This window comes from Camelina sativa, chromosome 17, assembly GCF_000633955.1.
Source record: "Camelina sativa cultivar DH55 chromosome 17, Cs, whole genome shotgun sequence".
NCBI classification, from domain to species: Eukaryota; Viridiplantae; Streptophyta; class Magnoliopsida; order Brassicales; family Brassicaceae; genus Camelina; species Camelina sativa.
The window spans coordinates 13,447,563-13,473,973 of NC_025701.1; the positions used below are offsets into that span (position 1 = coordinate 13,447,563).

General features: G+C 33.8%; 3 protein-coding genes across 6 annotated transcripts; 2 read left to right on the plus strand and 1 right to left on the minus strand.

Moving 5' to 3' along the window:
* LOC104757048 lies at positions 409–3,901 on the minus strand. The gene is made up of 15 exons (XM_010479745.2): positions 3,822–3,901; positions 3,676–3,748; positions 3,230–3,303; positions 3,052–3,129; positions 2,860–2,935; positions 2,475–2,539; positions 2,169–2,270; positions 1,870–1,959; positions 1,696–1,770; positions 1,570–1,602; positions 1,407–1,481; positions 1,254–1,316; positions 1,059–1,127; positions 934–978; positions 409–837 (listed from the first exon to the last, which is right to left on the minus strand). The coding sequence occupies exons 2-15, from the start codon at positions 3,716–3,718 to the stop codon at positions 679–681; spliced, it is 1,047 nt and encodes a 348-aa protein (XP_010478047.1). The 5' UTR covers positions 3,719–3,748; positions 3,822–3,901; the 3' UTR covers positions 409–678.
* Positions 9,420–11,735, plus strand: LOC104757049 (developmental protein SEPALLATA 3-like). Of its 4 annotated transcripts, none has more exons than XM_010479747.2 (8): positions 9,420–9,659; positions 10,335–10,419; positions 10,557–10,624; positions 10,715–10,814; positions 10,911–10,952; positions 11,031–11,072; positions 11,166–11,314; positions 11,454–11,735. In XM_010479747.2, exons 1-8 carry the CDS (start codon positions 9,475–9,477, stop codon positions 11,545–11,547), a joined length of 765 nt encoding a protein of 254 aa, XP_010478049.1. In that variant the 5' UTR covers positions 9,420–9,474; the 3' UTR covers positions 11,548–11,735. The 4 variants fall into 4 exon arrangements, with proteins under 4 accessions (XP_010478049.1, XP_010478051.1, XP_010478048.1 ...); XM_010479749.2 differs by having other exon boundaries at positions 10,335–10,416; XM_010479746.1 differs by having other exon boundaries at positions 9,439–9,659; positions 10,332–10,419.
* LOC104757050 lies at positions 24,932–26,267 on the plus strand. Its single transcript, XM_010479750.2, has 2 exons — positions 24,932–25,849; positions 26,234–26,267. The coding sequence occupies exons 1-2, from the start codon at positions 25,414–25,416 to the stop codon at positions 26,248–26,250; spliced, it is 453 nt and encodes a 150-aa protein (XP_010478052.1). The 5' UTR covers positions 24,932–25,413; the 3' UTR covers positions 26,251–26,267.

The following is a 26,411-nucleotide window of genomic DNA, read 5'->3' on the forward strand; positions in this document are numbered from 1 at the left end:
CCAGTAAGATAAGAGTTTTAGGAGGCAGCTAACCAATCCAACCAGCCCAACTCACAAATACAACCATCTTTCAAGGGAAAGCATCATGCTGTGCAGATGAGAAACACTTATAAACTCCAAAACGACGAGTCAAGAGGTCTGTTAGCTTGCTAATCGTTTCTTTCTTCTTTCATCCTGAATTGATTATTCAACTTGTATGGCATGGCATATTATTGTACGCTAGGTTCATAATCTATCATACGTTTACAGTAGATGACCATATGCTACATAAGACTGAACCATGTTAGATAGGGATATCTCATTGCTCTGATTTCTAACACCACTGACCAGTCCAAAAAGAAGTTCAAAGATCTACACAACTCTGACACCTGCATTTTTAAAAGAGGGCCAAGATTTCGTTCTGTTTATAGCTTTTATATTAAAACCCTTCTCATCATAATTGTATTAATAGCTCTTTCAAGTTTCAACAGACCAAACCTAATCAAAGAAACAGCAACAAAATTGTGATAAATGACCCATTTGAATATAACCTGCATCCCTACAAAACTATGCACCATTTAATATTTATGGATTGTCTCCGATGCATGCAGAAAAGTAAAATCTATTCGAATACTCTATTAGATACAACATGCCCCCTTCTTGTTTGTTAATTCTAGTAATTAAATTAACTAATTCTCTTCAGTTAGTAGGCACTGTGTTGACCGTACGAGTCCTCACTATTCTTGGTATTGAGAACCTACCAAGCATGCCCGAACTCAAGCCTGATGATACACCGTTTCCTCCAGAATATGTTCCATTTGAAACTGTCTCGCGACCGCTGGAGCTTTCACTTAGGTCCTAAGACCCGGATCCATAGAAGATTGTTTTAGGTTAGGTTCGACGCATATTGATGCTCAGAACTTGAGGAACAGAGAAGAGATAAAGAATCTTTACCTTCAACCCAGACATAGATTGAGTGTGCTGAAGTAGACCGTGTGACTGTCCAAATGAAACGTCAGTACTCTGTACAACGAAATTTAGTTTCTAACCAAAAAACTCTGGTTTCAGATAGAACAAACCTGTTTAGCACCTTTAGGGGTTGAAAGCGACTGGGATTCATCGGGAGCAACAGGAGGCAAAGACAGAGTCTGCTTACATCAAACACGAGAGAAATCAACAATAGGACAGAGTAAGATCTGTAACAATCCAGATAACGTGATGAACAGTTCAAATTCATTACTACACCAGACTAGATAAAAGACTTGATCATTTACCCTTGAAGATGGTGTCACAGGAGCTCCCTCAAGGGCTGGCAATGACGAAGTTGATGGCAAAGCCTAAACATAAAAGAAGTCTGCGTAAAAACTATGAACATGTATGTGTAGCAATTTCCCTAAAATGCTCTGCACAATGGAGAAGGGTCATGCCTGATTGGACTCTTGAATTCTTTGGTTCTCCCGACATTGAGCATGCAGAGCCCCAACTCCTCTAAGCGTGATATCCTTTATATTTGGCCAAGAAATTCAAATTCGATCAACACAATGCAAGATGAACACAAAAAAATTTCCAACTACAATTGTGACATATTACCTGATTTCCCTCAATGCGATAGACTTTGTTTGCCTGACAATCATGAAAATCACAAGATTATCTCTCTTTTTCTGTTTTAGGGAGAATAAACGGGTGAACATATATGCGATTACTCAGTTTACTCACCAGAGTTTCAACAGCATCGAAAACAGATTTAATGTCATCCTTTATAACTGTTGTAACATCCCGTAGTTCAGTCACCTAAACATTTTGATACATTATAAAGAATGATGAGAACCATCAGAAAGCCTTGACAATGCAGTGAAACAGAAATATTTGTTTAAATTCAATCTAACGTACCTCTCGTTCTGTTTCTTCAATAACCTCCATATTTGCATCCAAATGACAACCGATCCTGTCAACGTTTGAACTTAAATCCTGTTTTGTATTCTGTCATAAAACGCAAACAGATACAAAATGAGACAAATATTGATCTTCTGCACTTGAATTATACTTATTGTACTAGATCATTTGGATGGATTAGCTCACAAAAGAAATCATCATAACTGATAAGAAAAAGTTCAATGGGCAAAACAAGACAAATTAGTACATGAGCAGTCTATAAGAGTGCTTGAGAAATAAGTGAAGTGAGAACTTGCCTCTAGCGATGAGTAAAAACCATCAATCTGGTTGTCAACAGTACGGCATGCATCTGATAAGCTACGCCTTGTCGCAAACATAAAATCCGGAAGTTTCCAGCCCTGAGAATGTTGCAGATTAATTAAGTGAGCCGTAGGTTTTCAAACAAGAGAAAGAAACTACAGACAACTAAACCAGTTCAAACTAATTAGCAAGGAGAACCGAATGAAATGGATTTTAAAATACAAAATCTTGACTAGTCAACAGCACTTCAAATGAGCAACTAACTAATTTTAAGTAGATTAGGTATGGCGAAGGATCATTACCTTCCACCGCACATATCCGTAGCCGATCACCCCAATGATAATGATCAAACCATACTTTCTACCACCTGCAGATTCAAGGAAAGTGTTGATGTTTTCTTCCGAGTTTTGATTAACAGTAAAAAAAAAACGAATGGAGTTACGCTAGTGAATTGACTCGCTAATGCTAGGAAGAAAAAGCCACCGACTAGAGCATAGGTATGTCTTGTTTGATGTGAGAAAAGTAGCAAAAGAGAAAAAAAAAACCTGAAATATGATTTTTAAAAACAATGTCTACATAATTTAAGTGTGCCAAACCCAACTCAAGTATCAAACCAATTTCGTCATTTTAAAAGCAGAAGAGGAATAAAAAAACTCCAATATAAAACAGTTAAAAACTCCAGAGGACCTGATCCTGCTGTTGAAACAATGGTGATAGGTCTGCTTGAAGACAGCAACTGTATTTCATGCCTAATACTGTTAACCTACAAAAAAAAAAAAAAAGAGCTCAATCACAATAATGTAAGTCCTCACTAAGTCTACATATTATCTCTCTCTATCCGACAGCTTATCCTAGGCAATAGATTAGTGTCAAACTAACCTGGGCCGCAAGTACATCATTGTGGGGATTGGTAGCTGGTTTGGTAGGTTCTTCTTGTTTCAGTTGCCTAAATACCATCTGTCAACAGAAACAAAACCATTGCCTTATTTTGCCAAACCGCATCATACACATGTGGGAGTCGCCAAGCTTTTGCACAACATAGAAAAAAATTGAATACCTTAACAGCACCCGAGACTAAACCCGAGACATCTAGTGCGCTCCCTTCTTTAGCAAAAGCTGACCCAACAAGACCTAAAGTAACACTTGCAATCAAAATCACAATATAGTAAAATGCAGTAACTTAGATGAACATAAAGCACGTACACTAAATCAATCAATTCAGCAAGTTCACAATCACTGTCAGTGCCATTAACATAGAAACTAAAACAAAAGCTTCTCCTCCCCCAATAAAAATTTACAGCAAAGGCAATTGAAAGATGAAAAGCCTTAAACTTTGAGCCAGTCAAAGGACACTGATTGTTATGTACAGTAATCAAAGGGTTTAAGAAAAACCCTAACTTTTCATCCTCTAAAATTGCGATTACCCATCGAAACAAATTAAAAAAAAACTAGAGGAGAGTTCAACAAGCGACCAAATTAGTCACTGATATAAAAAGCACAGACCTGCACCGATGAGGAGGGTGAGCTTCCCGAGCGGAAGAGCCATGGATAGATACGAGCTTATACGGCGAAGAAACTAAGATGGGAAACGAAGCCGCGTGAGAGAAGATCTAAGAGAGGATTTGTAGAAGAGAGCTGTGGGAACGTACCGGCTGAAACAGAGGCAGCTCTTGGGACGATGATGAAGTGAGACAGAGAGGGATAGAGACGACGACGTGCGACTATATTGTTTGTTCCCTTGAGATCGAGGCACAAAACAGAGCTACTCATACCAAACCGAAATGTCCGGTCAGATTCGGTTTAAGGTCATACCCGATCCGATCATATTAATTGGTCCATTTTTTTATTAGAAAAAAAAAAAAAAACAAAACAAGGCCTGCATAAAATCACTTGGTATGTTTTGGATGAATCAAAATGCCCAAGTTCTCCAAATTTAGAGTGATCCATTCACCGAGACACTTGAGAAACAAAAAAAGTGAAGCTACGTACCAAATAAAGGAAACACAAAAGATATAGCAAAGGAGAGATAAAACTGAAATCCTCGATCGAATGCATGTGTGTATGTCTCTAGCGCCCAGCCGCCCATAATTAAGACATGCAAGATGAAGTTTATGCAATCAAGAGATGTAATTGGGGACTCTAGCTAGGAGTACATTACAGTTTTGTAATTAGGGACAAAAATTAAACGTGAAGACAATAAAATGAGGTAGAAAAAAACTCGAGTTCTGTGGAGTTATATATTGGATCCTCAAAATATGGTGTGAGTTTACATGTATAGAGGATTTGAGATTAAACTGTGGAGTATTGCAAACCGAGACTTTTAGATCTTTGATATTTCGTTTCTTCACACGAAACTTTATATTTGTAAACTATTATTTATTTTTTTTAGCCAAAATCTATTATATTAAGTCATGATCGAGCAAACTTTTCTCCTGGAAAAGTCTTACAAACATCATAAAACTTACATGGACAAGAATATAAAAAAAAAAAAAAAAAACAGATCGTGGGCAGTGGCAGAGCTAATATAGGATCATGTGGGTCAAATAATCCTGGTGAATTTTTAAATTTTGCAAAACTTTTAGGAAAAAAATCAAATTAACCCTTGTAAAATGGCACAATTGACCTCTATGAAAAAATTTAATAACATAATTGACCTTTTAATTTTTTTTTGACCCTGTTAAACTGAATTCCTAGCTCCGCCACTGATCGCGGGAAGGTGTTTGTAGAACAACTTTTAGAACCCAGACCAAAATACAACACCTAGACAGACTAAGATAATGCCAAAAATTAGGGATTAGAGAAATCCAAAGGATAGGGAGAGAAGAAAAACACTCCATGAAGATATTAGAGTCAAACAAGACCACTATCTTTTTAAAGTGGCAACTCCAAGTCCTAATCAAGGGTTTAGAGTGACCACTACACCCTACACCCTATTTGTAAAATATTAATTACATATAGTTACTTCCTAGTTCCTAAGTATATGGTTCCATGTTATAACATTGTTATGAGACATTGGCCGGTTTTAAAAACCCGACATGTCAAAATGAAAATACAAAGACCACTTCTATTAAAGCTTCAGTACTAGAGTAGTGTATAACTGTATATGGCAATTTAGTTGTATTTTTTTATAAGACTTATGAGTAGTGTTTGCGGCCCATTATTTGCATATTCGTTTTCTTACTATACGTACCATCATACCATTAGGTAACCTGTTTCAGTCTCTTTTCTAACAGCCTACATGTATATAAATAAATCTATATATGCAAGGTTTCTTGTCAAAAGGATGATTGTACATTGTATTTGGTTATCTCGCCCCCAACCTACTTAATTAAGGCCTGGTTTAGCATTCATTAATATACGAACTTTGGCGTGAAATTGAGGAGCAACAAGATTACTCTCTTAATTACTAACTCAAATCTTTAATATAGTATTATAGTGGATCAAACATGTCAAAAACAAAGCTTCTTCCTTCCGAAATCTGAAACCAAAATTAACCACCTTTGACACTCCTCCAAAGCTAGTTTGGATGACTCTTCCTTCTAGTGAGCTATCCTTATCTTGGACTAAGCATCTAAAATTAATATGGTATAAAATTGTTTCGTCGGCTCTATTGTTTCATTTTTTTGAAAGGTTTCCGGTCTATTCGAAGTAATATATATGTATCCGTTTTAGAATCAACGAAGACCATTTAATAAAAAGCGCAAACTTATAAAGAGCCATACCATCAATTAAATTATTTACTCTCACTATCTTGAGTCTCTACATAAATGACAATATATGTTAATATGTTATATAGTTTTTGTGCTTATAGTTACATCATTATATATGTATATGAAACCTGTTAGTGTGTATTTAAGTAATACAACAGTTCAAATAAAACGTATATGCGTTAATTTGTTGTAAATAACATTTCATTATTAGTTTAGACTTAGATTGATTACGGACATATAAAGCGTCCTTTAACTTGTATAGATAACGTAGATGAACCATATTTTTCTTGCACGCTGAAAAGTGAAAACCTTTTAATGCATAATGACTATGAGTCTATGACAACAGTAACTTACTATATATCGTAGAGGAAGGGTGAAAAAAAAGTAGAGAGACTGGTCCAAAAACTTAACCCCACTCAATAAACCCCAGACGTGACTTGTTTGACGATAACACCATCTTTCTATTTTGGGAAACGAGGTCCCCTTCCCATTACGTCTTGACATGGACCCTGTCCGTCTATATTTAGCAGATTAATCCAACGGTTCTTATTCCTTCTTCGACCCTTCACGACATCGGCTCAAAACCGTCCGATTCCCATCTCACGTCGATGGACCACATCACCAGTACTTCGCAACTTAGCTGTCGTGTAGGATTTCACGTGGCATTTATTTGTTCTAGTTTGTAGTGCAACATTGCAAGTTGATATGGTCCCCCATCGATCACCGTCGTCGTCGTCTCTCTAGCTCACATCGAGATTCTTCTTTCTTTCCTACGTGTAATAGCATTTTTTATTTTGGGACTTCTCTATGACCGTTGGATCTCTCATCGATCTAGCCCCAAGTGGGACCTGTGTGTGCTCCAGGGCATATGATCCCAAAGCCAAAAGAGTATTTCCAAGTGCTTCTTTTTTTCTTGTAAACCCTTTTTTCTTATGCTTTAGAAGGAGATATTTATTCGGCCGTAGCTACTTTTACAATTCATATACCTTCAAGATCTCATCTTATCACTAAAATTTAGTATGCTTTACTTTAACTTGTGACATTTTTCGAGTTAATTCGGTGTATCTAGCAATGGAGAGGACTAAAGTTAAGTAACAGATAATTATGTCTATGATTTATTGTTGTTAATAATGTAAAATAGATAGATAATATGGTAGCATGAAAAATTGATGTGTTCCGCTCAAGCAAGAATTAAAATGTATAAAACTCTATTTCATAAAGTAGATGTCAATATAGGAGAATTCTATGTACCTAAAAAAAAAATTACTCCTTACGTAGCGATAAAATGAATGATAAAATTGTATAAACAAAAACTATCTCACTTTTTATTTGATTCTTTTCAATTATTTCAGTATATGTTACAAATTTGTTTTCGTTTTGGATAAAAGTCTTAAAAGAGACTTGAAGAATGTTTTTATTTTCTTGAAATGTTTGACAATTGAAAGTTTTAAAAACTAAAAATAGTATATATCTCAGTTGGTCTCATACCTTGTAATTCACCACATATGTTATCAATGGGGGAAGATTTGAAAAATTTGGGGTATCAAAAAACGAAGGAAAGAGTACAAAAAGAGAAGGAAAATATAGAAGATATATATGTTTTAACTTCATTGGTATGAAATCAATAAATAAATAGTTGAATGTACTTTAGTTTCTCTTTTGGTTTAATGCACATCAAACTCTATCCATATTGTCATCATCTTACATTGAAACTATACGACCAGATCTGATAAAGAAGTGAATTCGTACTTGCCTTCCTTTTCTTCTCATACGTACCCTTCTAACTATATTTGACTGTAAGTTATACTATTAAGTGTTAACCATACGTTTTATCTCTACCTAATGAAAAACTAAAGGAAATCAAAAATATTATAATCTCGGACGAGTCCACATATAAAGACAAATAAATAGAACTGATCATACAAACTTGCTTAAAATGCTTTAACGATCAAGCGAGATAATCAAAAGATTCAGTGTGCAAATCAAAGAAACTAAAATGGTTTAAATATAACCAAACAGAATAATAATGCTATGTTTAGTTTTTCTAATTGAATCATACCTTTGTGTCCATCACCTACTTACCGGTCAAAATAAAGCAATTACGTCTGCAACCATAAAGCATATATATATATACTAAGAGTTTTGGTCAGACATGATCTCTAACATCGGACGAACCCTAAGATAACCAAAATAAACCATCACTTATATTCAAAACTCTGTTTATTTTATCCATTTATGTTTATTTTCTTCTTCCATACTTTTTTTTTTTCTGTGTGTGTAGTCGCGTCAAACTCTCTCGTACCAAACTGGATTTTATCAACATGGTTTGTTTTATAAAGTGGATCATATACTATAAACATTACTATAGTATATTTATTTTAAGACCATACAAATTGGAAAACAAAAAGTATGTAGAACTATATACAAATTGGAAAACGATCGGAAAAACAGATCTAGCAGTAAGTAAGAGAGATGTAGATATTATGAATCTAGCAGTAAAGAAGAATAAAAAACATGAATGAATCACAAAAGAGGGTGTTTTTACTTTACATTTTTCACCAATCACAAGGGGTAGTTCCGTAAGTTGGGAAAATCGTACGAGGCTTCACCTAGTTAAGGTTAGGTCACATGATTCCCTGAACTCGTTTATAAAAGCAACCAAAATAAATAAAAACAAAAAAAATCCAAAATTTTTAAAATTTAGAAGAAAAAAATCAGGTGGATTTATCAGACCCTACCATCCAGATGTCGACACGTGTCCGGACTCATTCATTGCCCTACTCTTTTCTGTTTGGGGTTGCCATCACTCATCACCCGAAGCCGCATCTCCACCGTCCATTTTTAGCTCTCATTTTCAACATCACTACTCTTTATGTATCATACGATTTAATTATAAATATCTCTGTCTCTCTCAACATATTAAAACCATAATAATAATAATGGTTTTCATATGTTAGGGTTTATGTAGGATTTCCAGTTTTTTTTATAATTCGATGATCATCCTCCAGGTTAAAGAAAAAAAGCATTCAACTTTCTTTAATTTAAACTATTGGGCCAGAGGATCACATTTCTCTAAACTATGGATTTGAAAATGAGAAACCACTAGCTTCGAGAGTGGAATTCAAAAAAAAAAAATTGTCTCCATTACTAATAATGTATAAACATAAAAATGCATCAAATTGCTAGGTTTGAAAAGAACTAAAGCATGTATAGAGTAATTAACGATTTTTTTTCAATTTGCAATATTTGAATAAATCCTATGAGGGTTCATTTGGTACACAATAATTGGAGGGTATATATAAATATAGTTGAGGGCTGAGAGAGAGAGTATATAGAAAGAGAATATTTCAAGTCATGAAGCTGACATGTTAATGTACTTGGAGAGAAGTGTTGTGAGATTTGTACAAATGTATATGTACACTTTAAAAAGTAATATAACATAGAGAACAAATATAAACAAAACAAAAAAAAAAAGAGAGAGAGAGAGAGAGACTCATATATATATATAGAATTGCTTGCAAAGAAAGAGAGAGAGAGAGAGATATTTGGGTAGAGAGAAAGAAAGAAAATTAAAGAGAGAGAGAGAGAGAGAATGGGAAGAGGGAGAGTAGAATTGAAGAGGATAGAGAACAAGATCAATAGGCAAGTGACGTTTGCAAAGAGAAGGAATGGTCTTTTGAAGAAAGCATACGAGCTTTCCGTTCTATGTGATGCAGAGGTTGCTCTCATCATCTTCTCAAATAGGGGAAAGCTGTACGAGTTTTGCAGTAGTTCGAGGTATATATATATATCTATCTACTTTTGTATCTATTACATACATATATGTTATATAACCAACATATAAACAAATAAAAAAGAAATGTGTGTTTTATGTATGTGTATGGGTCTTTCTGATGTGTTGTGTCGTACGTGTTCTATCATCCTTTTTAAAGAAGCAAAGAGGAATTTTTTTTTTTTGGGATACCCAAAATCTGTTTCATTTAAATTAAAAAAAAAAAAAAAGATTGCTTTTTTACATGTTTTTGTGTTTTCTGATGATTTCCACTTCTGTTTTCTTTCTTTTTTTTTTTTCCTTACATCAAAGTTTTAATTCTTCTATTGCAGAATCCCCTAAGCTTTATTTGTTTGTCTATCCTTAGAAATTAATTATATATAGGGGAGACTTAATATTATTTTATCTGAGAAGCTAAGTGAGAACAACCATCGATCTGATATGAGAATTAGGGTTAATTTCTCTGGTTAGTGATGAATTAAACTAATTATAGGATTTCTCTTTTGATTTGTGGTCGTCCAATTCGATCAAATCACGCAACTTTTTTATGTCAGAAGTTCTTAAGGGCTTTCCAATTTTTTGGTTTGAAGTGAATAGTGATGCCAATGTCAATTCATATCTAAAAGCTAACCATATATCTTGTGATCCATCCTTGAATTGTTTGTTTTGTGTGGTAGTAGCATGCTTCGGACTCTTGAGAGGTACCAAAAATGTAACTATGGAGCACCAGAGCCCAATGTGCCTTCAAGAGAGGCCTTAGCAGTTGTACCCCATTCTCCTTTTTCTTTCTTCTAATATTAATTAATTAATTAATTTACTCTCATTTTCTACCTAGCTTTAGTTAAGTAATTGTTCGATATCAAAGATCCAATGATTAATGATGATTTGATGATACACTACAGGAACTTAGTAGCCAGCAGGAGTATCTCAAGCTTAAGGAGCGTTATGACGCCTTACAAAGAACCCAAAGGTAACTAATTATAATTAATCAACTCCTTAAGCTAGCTAGCTACTATATGTACAGACAACTTGATGACTTTTTTGAATCTTGAAATTATAGGAATCTACTGGGAGAAGATCTTGGGCCTCTAAGTTCAAAGGAGCTTGAGTCACTCGAGAGACAGCTTGATTCTTCCTTGAAGCAGATCCGAGCTCTCCGGGTACTATACTTTGTTTATCACTTTCTCATATGATCTGTACACTATCAATTAAGATATGCTATGTTAAAATATAATTGGGTTCAATTAATTCTGCAGACACAGTTTATGCTCGACCAGCTCAACGATCTTCAGAGTAAGGTAAATACTAATTACTCACTAATATCTAGCTCCTCTTTAATTCCAAATCTTAGTATATAACCAAAAACAAAATCGCAGGAACGCATGCTGACTGAGACAAATAAAACTCTAAGACTAAGGGTAATTTAATTAATATAATAATACACGTACTCATCATTAATTAATTTGGTTAATGGTTTGAAGTAACAAAGCAAGTGTGTGTGTACTTGGCAGTTAGCTGATGGGTATCAGATGCCACTTCAACTGAACCCTAACCCAGAAGATCATATTGATCCCTATGGTCGTCATCATCATCAACAACAACAACAACACTCCCAAGCTTTCTTCCAGCCTTTGGAATGTGAACCCATTCTTCAGATCGGGTAACTGGATTAACTTTATTTATTATCTATCTCATAACCAATTCTTAATGTGGTCTCCTTTGATTATATAACTAGAGCTAGCATATCGATCTTAATTAAACCAAAGATTAATTAATATCGTAATGATTATGGATCGTAGGTCGTATCAGGCGCAGCAAGATGGAATGGGAGCAGGACCAAGTGTGAATAATTACATGTTGGGTTGGTTACCTTACGATACCAACTCTATTTGAAACTTTCTTAATAATTAATTGCTTTCTTCTTCTTTTTTTTTGTTTTTTTTTGTTTTGAGATTTTAAGATGATGATCATGTTTCTTCTGAGTTTATTACCTCTATCATGTTTTCGGTCCTATTGTGTGCATGTGTGTGTAATAATGTTTAATTATAAAGCCCTTCTATAATTCAATAATTTTGTCATCAGTTTTGCTCCCCATATGTGTTTTTACCCATTACTCCTACACTCTCACACATAAATCTTTTTTTTTTGTTTTTGTTTTAAGTTTGTTATTAAGTATACTTCCTCCTGCTCCAGATTCTTTTAAGAGCATCAACTCCCATTTTATGTTACGCGATACTTGTATATATAATTAAACCACCATTAACCAAAAACAAGAAAAACTCACACTACCTAGCTAGTTGTTTTTTTTTGGACGTTGTTTATCACATAACAATGAACTCACTGTAGGCCCATTTAATATCATTTTGGGCCATCTTTATACTTTTGCATATGGCCTATCATACTTCATGAACTCATCAAAATTTCACTAAACCAAAAATCAGGAAAAAAAGAAAAGAAAAAAAAATAAAACTAATTTAAAAAATAAAATTTCTAAGACTAGGCCTGGCTCATATATTGACTGGGTCCTATCCAAAATAATTTTAAGTTTGACTTTCTGGACACAAAATGATATGATTAGTATTATTACCAATCCAATCCACAAAAATAATGTGATGTACACAATCAATAAATTTGAATGATAACTTCATGTCTAACTTGCTGTTCAATGATTCATCATCTTGTAACTTGATAATAATAATAATAATAATAATAACAATACTAATAATAATAATAATAATAATAATAATAATCTATATAATAATAACAATTTGAAAAAATGCGATCAACAGTTGTGTTTTTTCAATCGTACCTTTTGGATATTTTATGAAAAGTCGTGAAGGACCATTAAAACGGTTATATATGAAAAGGTACAACTGTTCACTATAAAGTTGTGTTGATTGGAACATTCGTATCTTTTGAAATATATATATATATATATATATATATATATATATATATATATATTTATTTGTCTATTTGAACTGTTTTCATTTTTTTGGCCATGACACAAAATCAACTAAAATTTCAATCTCAAACGGTTTTTACATTCTAAATTATTTTCTAACATTCGTTCTTTTAAAAGTTAAGAAATTCCTCTAATTCTTGATTTAACAAAAGATTTTTGGAATGATGAATCTAATTTACATTTTTTTAGTTAATTTTAAATATAAAAGTTTAATAAAAATACCAAGAGTGTTTTTTCAAGAGTTAGATGGATTACCTAGTGAGTTCTTGGATTTGACTTTGTGACCAAAAGTTGTGTTTTTTCAATCGTATCTTTTGGATATTTTCTGAAAAGTCGTGATGGATCATTAAAACGGTTATTTATGAAAAGGTACAACTGTTCACTGTAGAGTTGTGATTATTGGAACATTCGTATCTTTTGTAATATATATATTTATCTGTTTGAACTGTTTTCATTTTTTTGCCATGACACAAAATCAACTAAAATTTCAATCTCAATGGTTTATACATTTTCTAAATTATTTTCTAGCATTCATTCTTTTAAAAGACAAATTCTTCTAAATCTTGATTTAACAAAAGATTTTTGGAATGATGAATATAATAGCAATCCAAGTAAATGTCACCAAAATTTGTGTTTTTTCAATCATACCTTTTGGATAATTTCTAAAAAATCTGTTAAAAAAAATAAATTATGTGTTTTATAGAAAGTTGCAATTGTTCATTGTAACGGTATTTTTGTAAAGTTGCAACTGTTCATTGTAAAGTTGTGTTTAATATCCATATCTTTTAAAATCTATATATATTTGTCTGTTTGAACTGTTTTCATTTTTTTCCATGACACAAAATAATATAAACTTTCAATCTCTAAACGGTTTTTACAGCTTTCTAAATTATTCTCTAGCATTCAATTTTTAAAAGTAAAGAAATTACTCCAATTTTGATTTAACAAAAGATTTTTGGAATGATGAATCTAATTTACAACTTTTAGTTAATTTTAAATATAAAAATTTAATGAGAGTTAGATGGATTATATAGTGAGTTTTTGAATTTGACTTTTCAATATGGTAATAAAGATGTTTTCTATTTAAAAACAGTTAATATGGGTTATTAGGTATAAATATAATCAAATGTAGATACAACATTTGCAATTTTTCGTAGCACCTTTCCGTAAAATTTTTGTTTTTATTTGTTTTTTTTAAAGAAAAAAATTGAAACGGTTATATCTGTTCATTGTAGAGTTGTGTCTTTTCACTATATTTTATTTATATTTTTTCATGAGAATTTGTTAAAAATGCCCCTTCTGATATACCCCTTTTCAAAAATACCCTCTTTTCTTGCCATTTTTATTTATGCCCTCTTTTAATTTTTAATGACCATTTTACCCTTATATGAAAATTATTTTATTCAATAAAAAGAAACACAAAATTTTCCCGCCAAAAATTTTCCGACATATTTTCCCGCCAAAAATTTTTCGAAAAAATTTTCCCGCCAAAAATTTTTTTGTCAAAAAAATTTTGATAAAAAATTTCGAAAAAAAAAATTTCCCGCCAAAAAAAATTTACAAGGTTTTTAAAAGGTTTTAAAAGGTTTCTACCTTATAAAAGCCTTATAAACACCTTGTAAAGGCTTTTACAATATTTTTTAAAGAGTTTTAAAAGGTTTTTTAAACAACTTGTAACGTTTTTACAAGATTTTTAAAAGGTTTTTAAAAGGTTTTATAAGGTTTTTAAAAGGTTTTTAAAAGGTTTTCAAATGGTTTTTAAAAGGATTTTTAAAAGGTTTTTAAACACCTTCTAAATGCTTTTACAATGTTTTTAAAAACCTTGTAAAAATTTTTATAAGATTTTTAAAAGAGTTTTAAAAGGTTTTTAAACACCTTGTAAATGCTTTTAAAAAGTTTTTAAAATTGTTTACAAGGTGTTTAAAAAACTTTTAAAGCATTTACAAGCTTTTTAAAAGCATTTACAAGGTTTTTAAAAACCTTGCAAACGCTTTTAAAAGTTTTTTAAAAGCATTTACAAGGTTTTTAAAAGGTATAAATTTCAATATTTTTGGCGGGAAAATTTTTCGATTTTGGCGGGAAATGTTTTTGGCGGGAAAATATTTTCGATTTTGATGACTGTACATTCTTGCTGTCACTCAAAAAAGGGTAATTTGGTCATTTTGTATGTAAAGAGGGGTAGTTTTAAAAATGGTCAACATGAAGGGGTATTTTTAAAAAGAGATATGGAAAAAGGGGCATTTTTGAGAATGCCCCTTTTTTCATCACAACTTCTCATTCTAATAAGTGTGTCTATTTAAATAGTCATGTCTTTTGAACTCTCTTTATATTTGTCTCTTCATTAGTAACTAACAAGTTCGTTGAAACAAATTTTTTTATTTTATGGTGAGTCTAAATAATTAAACGTTAATCTCTAATATTCAACGTTATTTTATAATCTAACTAAAATTTTAGAAATTGGTATAGTAATAAAGAAATTTAATACAACTTAATATAAAATTTACATTTGCATCTATTTATCGTAAATTTTCTTTTAAAAATAGTTTAATATTAAAAATAATAAGAACAATCTGAATAAATGTGAAAAACAGTTGCGAATTTTCGTAGTATTTTTTTGTAAAAATATTATTTTTATTTGTTTTAAAAAAAAAAAAACTCAAACAGTTGTATCTGTTCATTTTAGAGTTGTGTCTTTTCACTATATTTTATTCATATTTTTTCATCACAACTTTTCGTTCTAATAGGTGTGTCTATTTAAATAGTCATGTCTTTTGAACTTTCTATATATTTGTCTATTCATCAATAACTAACAAATCATTATTCGTTAAAACAAATTTTCCGTTTTATGTTGAATCTATGTAATTTAGATATTAATATCTAATATTCAACGTTATTCTATAATCTAAATAAATTTTTAAAAATGATTATAGCAATATAGAAATTTAATAAAACTTAATATAGAATTTACAGTTGCGTCTATTTATCGTAATTTTCGTTAAAAACTATTTTCATTTATTTTATTTTGTTTTAAAAAGTTGTTTATTTTAATTTTAATTTATCGTTGATACAGTTTCACTCACTATTAAATATACTTTTAATTATAATTATTTAATAGAAAATTATATTTACTCATTACAACCATTAGTTCAATATTCTCAATTAGGATCACTTTGTCATAATGATTTTTTAATTATAACTTACCCTAATTCTTCATAAAATATCTTATATATTTTGGAGTTTTTTTCTAAGAGTTAGATGAATTATATAGTGAGTTTTTGAATTTGACTTTTCAATATGATAATAAAGATGCTTTCTATTTAAAAGCAGTTTATATGGTTATTAGGTATAAATATAATCAAAAGCAGACACAACAGTTGCGATTTTTCGTAGCACCTTTTCGTAAAATTTTTGTTTTTTTGAAAGAAAAAAATTGAAACGGTTATATCTGTTCATTGTAGAGTTGTGTTTTTTCACTATATTTTATTTATATTTTTTTATCACAACTTCTCATTCTAATAGGTGTGTCTATTTAAATAGTCATGTCTTTTGAACTCTCTTTATATTTGTCTCTTCATTAGTAACTAACAAGCTCGTTGAAACAAATTTTTTTATTTTATGTTGAATCTAGATAATTGAATGTTAATATCTAATATTCAACGTTAATTTATAATCTAACTAAAATTTTAGAAATTGTTATAGTAATAGAGAAATTTAATACAACTTAATATAAAATGTACATTTGCATCTATTTATCATAACTTTTCTTTTAAAAATAGTTTAATAATTAAAAATAATAATAACAATCTGAATAAATGCGAACAACAGTTGCGAATTTTCGTAGTATTTTTTTGTTAAAATATTGTTTAAAAAAAAAAATCAAACAGTTGTATCTGTTCATTGTAGAGTTGTGTCTTTTCACTATATTTTATTCATATTTTTTCATCACAAATTTTCGTTCTAATAGGTGTGTCTATTATTCATGTCTTTTGAACTTTCTATATATTTGTCTCTTCATCAATAACTAACAAATAATTATTCGTTAAAACAAATTTTCCATTTTATATTGAATCTATATAATTTGGATATTAATATCTTATTCTCAACGTTATTCTATCTAAATTAAATTTTAGAAATGATTATAGCAATATAGAAATTTAATAAAACTTAATATAGAATTTATAGTTGCGTCTATATATCGTAATTTTTGTTAAAAACTATTTTCATTTATTTTATTTTATTATTAAAAGTTGTGTATTTGAATTTTAATTTATCGTTGATACAGTTTCACTCACTATTTAATATATTTTAATTATAAATTATTTAATAAAAAATTATATTTACTCATTACAACCATTAGTTCAATATTCTCAATTAGGATCACTTTGTCATAATGATTTTTTAATTGTAACTCTTTACCATAATTCTTCATAAAATATCTTATATATTTATAATACTTTAAACAATGTTTTTTGCAAAGTTGCATCTATTATAGATAATATTTTTTGTTATAAGTTTTCATTTTGATGGTTGTGTTTTTAGTAACAGTTTATGTTTAATATTTATGTATTCAAATTATTCTATTACATTCAAATGATTTTATAATGTATAATTTTAAATTTAAATTTTTATTTACTTTTTCTAAAATATTTCCCCCGCGACTAGGCATATCAATTAGGGCCAAAGCCCGCGGGCTGGCCCGGCCCGGCCCTGAAAAACAAAACACTGGGTTCAGGCTTAAAGATATATGTCCAGAAAAAATCGGGCCTTTCGGGCTCAGCCCGTTTGGGCTATAGAGTATTTCGGCCTTAGCCCGACCGGGCTCGGACCAGTCCGAAAAGTCCTTTAATAAATATATTTGTACCTTTTTGTTAATATTTTTGTTTAATTGCAATATCTGATTAATAATTTAGTGTATGTTGTAAAACACTTGATGGACTCTATCTGACCGGCCCATCTATTAGCCTTAGTAGTTTACAGTCCATTGTACTAAGGCCCATCGGCCATTACTTAAGCCCATTCGGCTATGTCCTTTACTTATGTCGGTTTGTACTTGGTCCCTATGGGAACCTATATATATGTAATCTCGGATTCATTATCAATAATAAGAACAAGAGCTTTAACCTAAATCTCTATTTACAACACGTTATCAGCACGATAGCCTCTAAACCCTAAAAACCCTAAAGGCAGCCGCCGATCTCTTCTTCTTCCCTAAAACCCTAAACCGCCTTCTTCTTCTTCTTCTTCGAGATTCATCTTCTTTATCTCGAAGATCTCTTACTGATCCACGAGCATCCTTAGCTCGTGATCAAGTTTCTATCGATAACTTGATCGAGGTTCGTAGTTCGCGGAATTGGGGGTGAGTTCGAAGTGCGAAGCAAGGAGCAGTTCGTGAGGAGCTGTTCGAGAGAAGCTGATCGAGGGAAGCTGTTCGAGGAAGAGAGGAATTACCGAGGTCTTTAGCTCCCGGTTCATAACCAGTCAGAGATCCAATTCGGTGAAGGTAAACAAAAGTTCTAAACCTTCTTAAAACCCTATGAACGAATTTGGATTTAAGATTTATTAAAACCCTAAAAGAAAAACAAGTAAACAACCAACATAGACTAAGATCTCTAAAGCCTAAAACTTAAAAGTTGAATCATGTTTAGGTTGTTAGATTTCTTGAGAATTAAAACCAATTATCTCTTAAGATTAAAATTTGGTTGATTGCTTGTTGTGATGCATAAGAACCTAGAAATATTTGTTGAATTAAACTGTTCTAGGAAATTAAAAATTGATCATTCATGCATCATAAGGATTCGAGTAGGGTGTTAGAAAACAAATTGAACCATAGATTGTTCTTGTTAGATTCGGCTGCATAAACCCTAAGATCTCGAATTGAAACCCTAAAATCCGAAATAAAATATTAAGCTTTGCTAAGGAATTAAAACTTTAAAATTTCGGAATTAAGACTTGATTAGGATAAGTTCCTAATCTAAAATATAGTAATTATCCTAAAGCCTAAGATATTTCCTAAAACATAAATTTAGTAAATCTTAAACTAAAAGGAAACTTTAAGAAAAAGGAAATACTATCTAGGATTGTTGCATGCATTTGATTTTGTTGTCTTGCATGCATGAGGATTAAACCAAACGAAAATATACATAAAGGCATGGCATGGTCGGTCTCATTACCGCATGACCTAAGGCATGACCGGTCTCATTACCGCATGACCTGAATAAATGTTGCATGGTTCAGTCTCATATACCGCATGCTAACTATCGGTTGTCTATCTTTGCAGATGGCAAACCTCAAAAGCCTTGAATACCCAATCCTGCAAGCTTCTGGAAATAACTACTTGCAATGGGCAAATGACACTGAGATTTATCTCGAGTCAAACGGATTGGAAGAATGCCTTGACGAAACATTGGAGTGCGCTAAAAAGAAAAAGAGTAAGTGCCTCCAGCACATACATCATCACATTGCTGAGCCTCTTAAGAGCCAGTACCTCTTCCTAAAAGATCCTCTTGACCTTTGGACACAGCTTAAACGCCGTTATGGGCACCAAAAGACGGTGCTCCTTCCAAAGGCAGAGTATGATTGGAAACACCTAAGGATCCAGGATTACAAATCCGTGGAAGAGTATAACTCTGAGCTTTTTAGGATTGTCTCACTCCTTAGGCTGTGTGGAAAAGAGGTGACTGAGAAGGAGCTGATTGAGAAGACTTTGTCTATCTTCAGCCCTAATAACCGAGTACTCCAGCAGCAATATCGGCACCAAAAACTTGCCGATTATGGGGAACTCATTGAGTGTTTACTGCTCGCTGAGCAGAATGATGAATTGCTGATGATGAACAGTGCTATGAGACCTCCTGGTACAGCCCCATTACCGGAGGCAAACAAGGTTGATTTGGGTAAGAAAGTTGCTGCAGAGGCCAAAGAGCCTAAAGAACCTCTAGAGGCCAACTACGTCCACAGAGAAAGACACTACGGCCAAGGCCGTGGTGGCAGAGGACATGGTGGCCGAGGAGGCCGAGGAGGCCGCGGACGTGGTGGTAGAGGCCGTGGGTCTTTTAAACCACACGCCAAGGCCAAATCGGCCTGTAACCGATGTGGTATGACAAACCACTGGTACAAGAACTGCAGAACTGCCAAACACCTGGTTGAGGCATACCAAGAAATTTTAAAGAAGAAACCCGAGGCTAATCTAGTGCACCTCGATGATGAAGGAGACTTTGATCATGAGAAGGACGACTTGCTAGATTATGAGACTTCCGATTGCCTTAAAGATTTAGATTGAATTTCGTTTTTATTTTGGTTTAATTTCTATGCTTTCTATGATTTAAATTTCTTGTAATGGATAATTGCTTTGATTTATGCAATGGATTTTATTTTATAAAACTTGTCTCGTAAAATACAAATTATTGTCCTCTTAATAGAAATGGTCGAGGACTTGAGTGAACTAGTGGTGGACAGTGGATCCAGCCACACTATACTAAGAGACAAAAGATATTTCATAAACCTTAAAATGAAAAGTGCAAATGTTAGTACAATTGCGGGTATAGCAAACATGATAGAAGGCTACGGCCAGGCTCACATTTTGTTACCTAAGGGTACACATATTGAAATAAGTGATGCCTTATTCTCACCCAGCTCTAAGAGAAACTTATTGAGCTTTAAAGATATAAGACTAATGGTTTCCATGTTGAAACCAAGGGTGAAGGATCTAAAGAGTTCCTATACATTACAGAAAATGTAAATGGACAAAAGAAGATCCTAGAGACTATACCTGCACTAGCCACTGGTTTATACCATGCTAAGATCAATATGATAGAAGCTAACCTAGCAAAGCACAAAATGTTCAATGAACAATTCACTCTATGGCATGGCCGGCTTGGCCACCCGGGTCAGAACATGATGCGTAAATTAATCCAGAGTTCAAAAGGGCACAACCTCAAAGAAAGAAAAGTTTTCCCTAAAAATGCAACTTGTGTAGCATGTGCACAAGGGAAACTTATTGTAAGACCCTCACCAGTAAAAGTCACAAGAGAAACTTTAAATTTTCTGGAAAGGATACAAGGTGACATATGTGGACCAATACACCCACCAAGTGGGACTTTTAGATATTTCATGGTGATGATAGATGCATCAACCAGATGGTCTCATGTATGCTTGTTATCCACAAGAAACTTAGCCTTTGCTAAGATGTTGGCTCAAATCATCAGATTAAGAGCACATTTTCCGGACTTTCCACTTAAGACTATACGTCTAGATAATGCTGGTGAATTTACATCCCAAGCGTTTAATGATTACTGTATGTCCATGGGGGTGAGTGTGGAACATCCTGTGGCACATGTCCATACACAAAATGGATTAGCTGAATCCTTCATTAAACGTATACAAATGATAGCTCGACCATTATTAATGCGATCGAAGCTTCCCGTGTCAGCTTGGGGACACGCGGTCTTACATGCAGCAGAACTCATACGCATTAGGCCATCTAGTGAACACAAATATTCACCATCCCAACTATTAACGGGTCAAGAGCCAGACTTGTCCCATCTCAAAACATTTGGTTGTGCCGTATATATACCAATTGCTCCACCACAGAGAACAAAAATGGGACCTCAAAGGAGGATGGGAATATATGTTGGATATGACTCTCCCACAATCATAAGGTATCTCGAGCCACTCACAGGAGATTTATTTAAGGCCAGATACGCGGACTGTCAGTTCATTGAGTCCGAGTTCCCTACATTAGGGGGAGAGTCTAACAAGCTGGTCAAGGAAATCACATGGAATCAAACATCCTTAAATTGGCAAGATCCTCGCACACACGCATGTGATGCAGAAGTACAGAAAATAATTCATTTACAGCAGCTAGCTAATCAATTGCCAGATTCCTTTGCTGACCCAAAGAGAGTAACAAAATCGTACATACCAGCTTGTAATGCACCAGTACGTATTGATGTTCACAAGGAACACAATAACCAAGTTGCTATAGAGTCAAAGCCACGTTTAAAACGGGGTAGACCAGTAGGTTCCAAAGATAAGAATCCTCGGAAGAGTAAAAGAGGTGCAAATCAGACCGAGGCTATAGGGATTATAGAACAACCAGACGTTGTCACAGAAACTCCTAAGGTATCAAATGAGGCTCAAGACGCTGAGACCCAAGAACCTGAAGGAATTGACAACAATGAGATCTCGATAAACTATATTATGTCTGGTATACAATGGAACCGAAAAGATGTCGACATTGATGATATATTTGCATACAAGGTAGCACTTGAAATAAATGAGGATCTAGAACCCACATCTATATTAGAGTGCACTCAAAGTAAAGATTGGCTTAAATGGAAAGAAGCCATTGATGTGGAGTTAAACTCTTTAAAGAAGAGAAGTGTGTTTGGTCCGATCATAAGGACAACACCTAAAATCAAACCAGTTGGACACAAGTGGGTCTTTATAAGGAAAAGAAATGAGAAGAATGAAATTGTGAGATACAAAGCACGGCTTGTAGCACAAGGATTCTCTCAAAGACCCGGCATAGATTATGAGGAGACATACTCCCCTGTGATGGATGCAACGACTTTTAGGTATCTAATAAGTCTGGTTGTAAGAGAAAAACTGGATTTGCGGTTAATGGATGTTGTAACTGCATACTTGTATGGTCCACTGGATAATGAGATTTATATGAGATTACCAGAGGGTATAGAACACAAGAAAAGTGGTTCTAGAGACCAATACTGCATAAGGCTAGACAAATCGCTTTATGGACTGAAACAGAGTGGTCGAATGTGGTACAATAGACTTAGTGACTATTTGACCAAGGAAGGTTATAAGAATGACCCGATCAGTCCATGTATATTCATAAAGAAGTTTGCAAACAAAGGATTTGTGATAATAGCAGTATATGTGGATGACTTGAACATCCTTGGAACCTCTGGGGAAATCGCCCAAACAGTCGAATATCTTAAGAAAGAATTCGAAATGAAAGACCTAGGCAAAACAAAATTCTGTTTGGGGTTACAGCTTGAGTACAGAAATAATGGAATCCTTGTGCATCAAAAGGCATATACAGAAAAGGTACTCAAGAGATTTAATATGGAGCAAGCTCACTCATTGACTAGCCCAATGGTTGTGAGAAGTACAAAAGTGGATAAAGATCCATTTGCTCCTAAGAAGGACAATGAAGAAATTCTTGGTCCTGAAGTGCCTTACCTCAGTGCTATAGGAGCGTTAATGTTCTTGGCTAGTCACACTAGGCCAGATATCAGCTTTGCCGTGAACCTCCTAGCAAGATATAGTTCTTGTCCGACCAAAAGGCACTGGAGTGGTATTAAACATGTTCTGCGTTACCTTCAGGGAACGACAGACTTTGGTCTTTACTTTACTAACTATAACAAAGATGGTTTAGTTGGTTTTGCTGATGCAGGTTATCTATCCGATCCACACAATGGTAAATCACAAACAGGTTATGTGTTTACGCACGGCGGTACAGCGATCTCTTAGCGTTCCATGAAGCAGACTTTGGTTGCCACATCTTCAAATCACGCGGAGATCCTTGCCATACATGAAGCCGGCCGTGAGTGTGTTTGGTTGCGGTCTATGACTCAGCATATACGGACGGATAGCGGATTAGAAGACAACAAGGAAGCCACGGTCATCTATGAAGACAATACAGCCTGCATCGCACAACTCAAAGATGGTTACATCAAGGGAGATCGGACGAAGCACATACTGCCAAAGTTCTTTCACACACATGAACTACAAAAGGCCGGAGAAGTTCAAGTGGTACAAGTCCAATCATGCGACAACTCAGCCGATCTCTTCACCAAGGCACTACCGACTACAACTTTCAGGAAGCTCACGCACCAGATTGGAATGCGGAGGCTCAAGGACTTAGAGTGATGCTTGGAACAGGGGGAGCAATGTGTGCTGTACTCTTTTTCCTTCACCAAGGTTTTGTCCCAATGGGTTTTCCTGGTAAGGTTTTAATGAGGCAGCATCCCCTAAGCACATTGCAGCGATCTCATCCTCGCATAGGCACGGTCATCTCGTCCAAGGGGGAGTGTTGTAAAACACTTGATGGACTCTATCTGACCGGCCCATCTATTAGCCTTAGTAGTCTACAGTCCATTGTACTAAGGCCCATCGGCCATTACTTAAGCCCATTCGGCTATGTCCTTTACTTATGTCGGTTTGTACTTGGTCCCTATGGGAACCTATATATATGTAATCTCGGATTCATTATCAATAATAAGAACAAGAGCTTTAACCTAAATCTCTATTTACAACAGTGTAAATAAAGTTTTAAACTCTAATCCTAGTTTTCATATTTACTCAATAACCATATTTTATACTATAAATTTTTTATTAATGATATTTTATATGAATTATATATTGGTTTATTTGATTAAAATATCGAAATTTTATTTAGTTTTAAACAATTTCTATTAAATTAAGTTGGTTGTAGTGAATATAGATGAGTTATTAAATTTTTGATTGATTTGTTTTATAATGCACCTTCAAACACTGCTTTTTAAGGCTTATAAGTTTGAATATTTGATCGATAAGATAAGCCCGGAAAAGCCCGAAAAGTCTTGTAGCCCTGTTAGGGCCGAGCTCGGGCTTTGAAATATAGGCTCGGAAATATTTCGGGCAGGGCCGGACCAGGTTCAAATATATGCAGACTTTACGGGTTTCGGGCCGGGCCGGGCCGGGCCAGCCCGATTGACACCCCTACCCGTGACATCGCGGGGGGTCTGAGTCCTAGTAATAATAATATATATTCATTTTTTTGGAATTGGAAAAAGGAAAGGATTAGTAAAGTTAATATCATAATAATAATGAATTATTGAACTGTCAATCACTATAGTCATTTCATAAATCCAAGTAGCCTGAATTGAAAACAAAGACAGTTTCATTTTTCTAAAAGCCATTAGTATTTTTATTGGATCTTATTGGTAACGTAGCCAAAACTGTATAAAAAACTGTAAATTTTTAATAAAAGTTTTGGTAAAGTTTTTGTGATTGGTAAAAATTGAAAGCCGTACCATTTGTAAAACTTTGTTTTGGTTACCAATCAAACCCAATTATTTGGTTGAATACATCAAATTCAAAACTTATACAAAAAAAGTCAAATAAATAACCAAAACCCAAAATAAAAACTAAAAAAAAAAACTAAATTTTCACAAAAAGAAAAAAAGGGCAAAACAAGAAAACGACAGCTCTGGTATGATTGGAACAAAATTAATGACTTGTAAGTTAACAGATAAGAAGAATGGTGTAGAAAGAAAGAAAAGAAGATAAGAGAAAAGACCCCAACTCTCTCACGCCGCGTCATTACTGAGAGACCTACTTACTCGCCATATCCCTCGCGTATCAACAACGCGTCTTCCTTTATTTTACTTCGTCCTTTGCTTTTTCCGTTATCCAAAACAACACGATTCACGACGCCTTCTCCTTTTGCATTTCTTTTCACAAAATTCGAGGAACAACTTTTTCATAAATTTCAGTCCTTTTTTCTCTGTGTGTGTGTTTGTGTAAGAGAGATTGTTAGTTATCGTATTTTGTAAGGCAATCTCCATTAACAGCACACCTTTGTTCTTCTTCTTCTTCTTCTACCCAATCAATTCTGCCGGCTGTTTTTGTTTTTGTTTTTCTTTTTTATCTCCTCGCCTCGGTTTTAGCAAAACACCCTTCTTTTTTTAGTTATCTTCTTCCTCAAGCAAATTCTTTTCTTCTGTGATCTTTTTTGGAGATTAAACACAAAAAAAAGTTGGGATTTTTTTTTTCATTTCTTGTTTGAGGTTGTGATGATGAGAAGGGGGGAGCGAGATCAGCAGCACCAATCTAGGGTTTTTTACGATCTATCTTCTCTTGTTTTGAATCTTCTCCGTTCACCTCCTATGCCTATATCTTTCCCCGACGATCAGTTCTCCGATCCGCCTCCTCGTAGAATTCGTCCTCGTCCTCCTCATACCTCTTTGCATCATCGTTTCTCGTCGTCGTCTCCTTCGTTGGCCCATATTTCACCGTCTGGGTTCGCGTCTTTGCTGCTTGGTATATCTGTGGCTCTTATGCTTTGTGGATCTGTTACTTTCTTCATCGGCTTTCTTTTGTTGCCTTGGGTTCTCGCTCTTATCATGGTTTTCTATGTCGCTGGGATCGTCTCCGCCATTTCCATGGTTGGGAGGTCCATTCTCTGTTACGTCTTGACCCCTCCATCTCCCTCCGGAAAGGAGATTTCTGGTAATTACTTCTTTTAGCCTTAAATTTATCACAATTGGTGTCGGATCTGTTTAGATATATCATTCAAAGATTTGCTTCTTGATCATCTTTATATGTTTCCACTGGCGGGTTTTGGTTAGAAATGGAGGTTTGAATTAGGGTTCTTTAAGGTTTTTAAATATAAGAACACAGATGTCATGTTCTGTTTTGATTGAAATGATCTTGTTCTTTGTTTCATCTTTTGGATTATGACTGTTTTTCTGTATTGTGCCCATTACATTTTCACCTTACTTTTCTCGTTCGTGTGCTTGATGTCTTCTTATGAAAACTAAACCTATGTGTTGTTAATAAGCAGATTCATCTTCTTCTTGCAATAATGTTTGTTTTTGACATATGATTTGGCAGATTGGAAGCTTTTGTGAAGTGACAAACCAAAAAACAAAAACAAAAAAACAGAGCAAGGCAGAACAAAAAGAAGGAGAAGAAGAAGGGGATTTGATTATATAACCTTATATATCCAATAGAGAGTTTCTATATGTTCTTTATGTTGTATTTTGGAGGTTGGGGGAAAATCATGTGGATA

Bases quoted from the DNA above. Each gene is read 5' to 3' on its own strand.
- LOC104757048 (XM_010479745.2), bottom strand. From the start codon at position 3,718: ATGGCTCTTCCGCTCGGGAAGCTCACCCTCCTCATCGGTGCAG. The intron at 2,271-2,474 runs GTAATGATCCTT...CAACATTCTCAG, and splicing joins ACGGATATGTGCGGTGGAAG to GGCTGGAAACTTCCGGATTT. The intron at 1,482-1,569 runs GTAATATGTCAC...CCAAATATAAAG, and splicing joins ATCGCATTGAGGGAAATCAG to GATATCACGCTTAGAGGAGT.
- LOC104757049 (XM_010479746.1), top strand. From the start codon at position 9,475: ATGGGAAGAGGGAGAGTAGAATTGAAGAGGATAGAGAACAAGATCAAT. The intron at 11,073-11,165 runs GTAATTTAATTA...TGTACTTGGCAG, and splicing joins ATAAAACTCTAAGACTAAGG to TTAGCTGATGGGTATCAGAT. The intron at 11,315-11,453 runs GTAACTGGATTA...TATGGATCGTAG, and splicing joins GAACCCATTCTTCAGATCGG to GTCGTATCAGGCGCAGCAAG.
- LOC104757050 (XM_010479750.2), top strand. From the start codon at position 25,414: ATGATGAGAAGGGGGGAGCGAGATCAGCAGCACCAATCTAGGGTTTTT.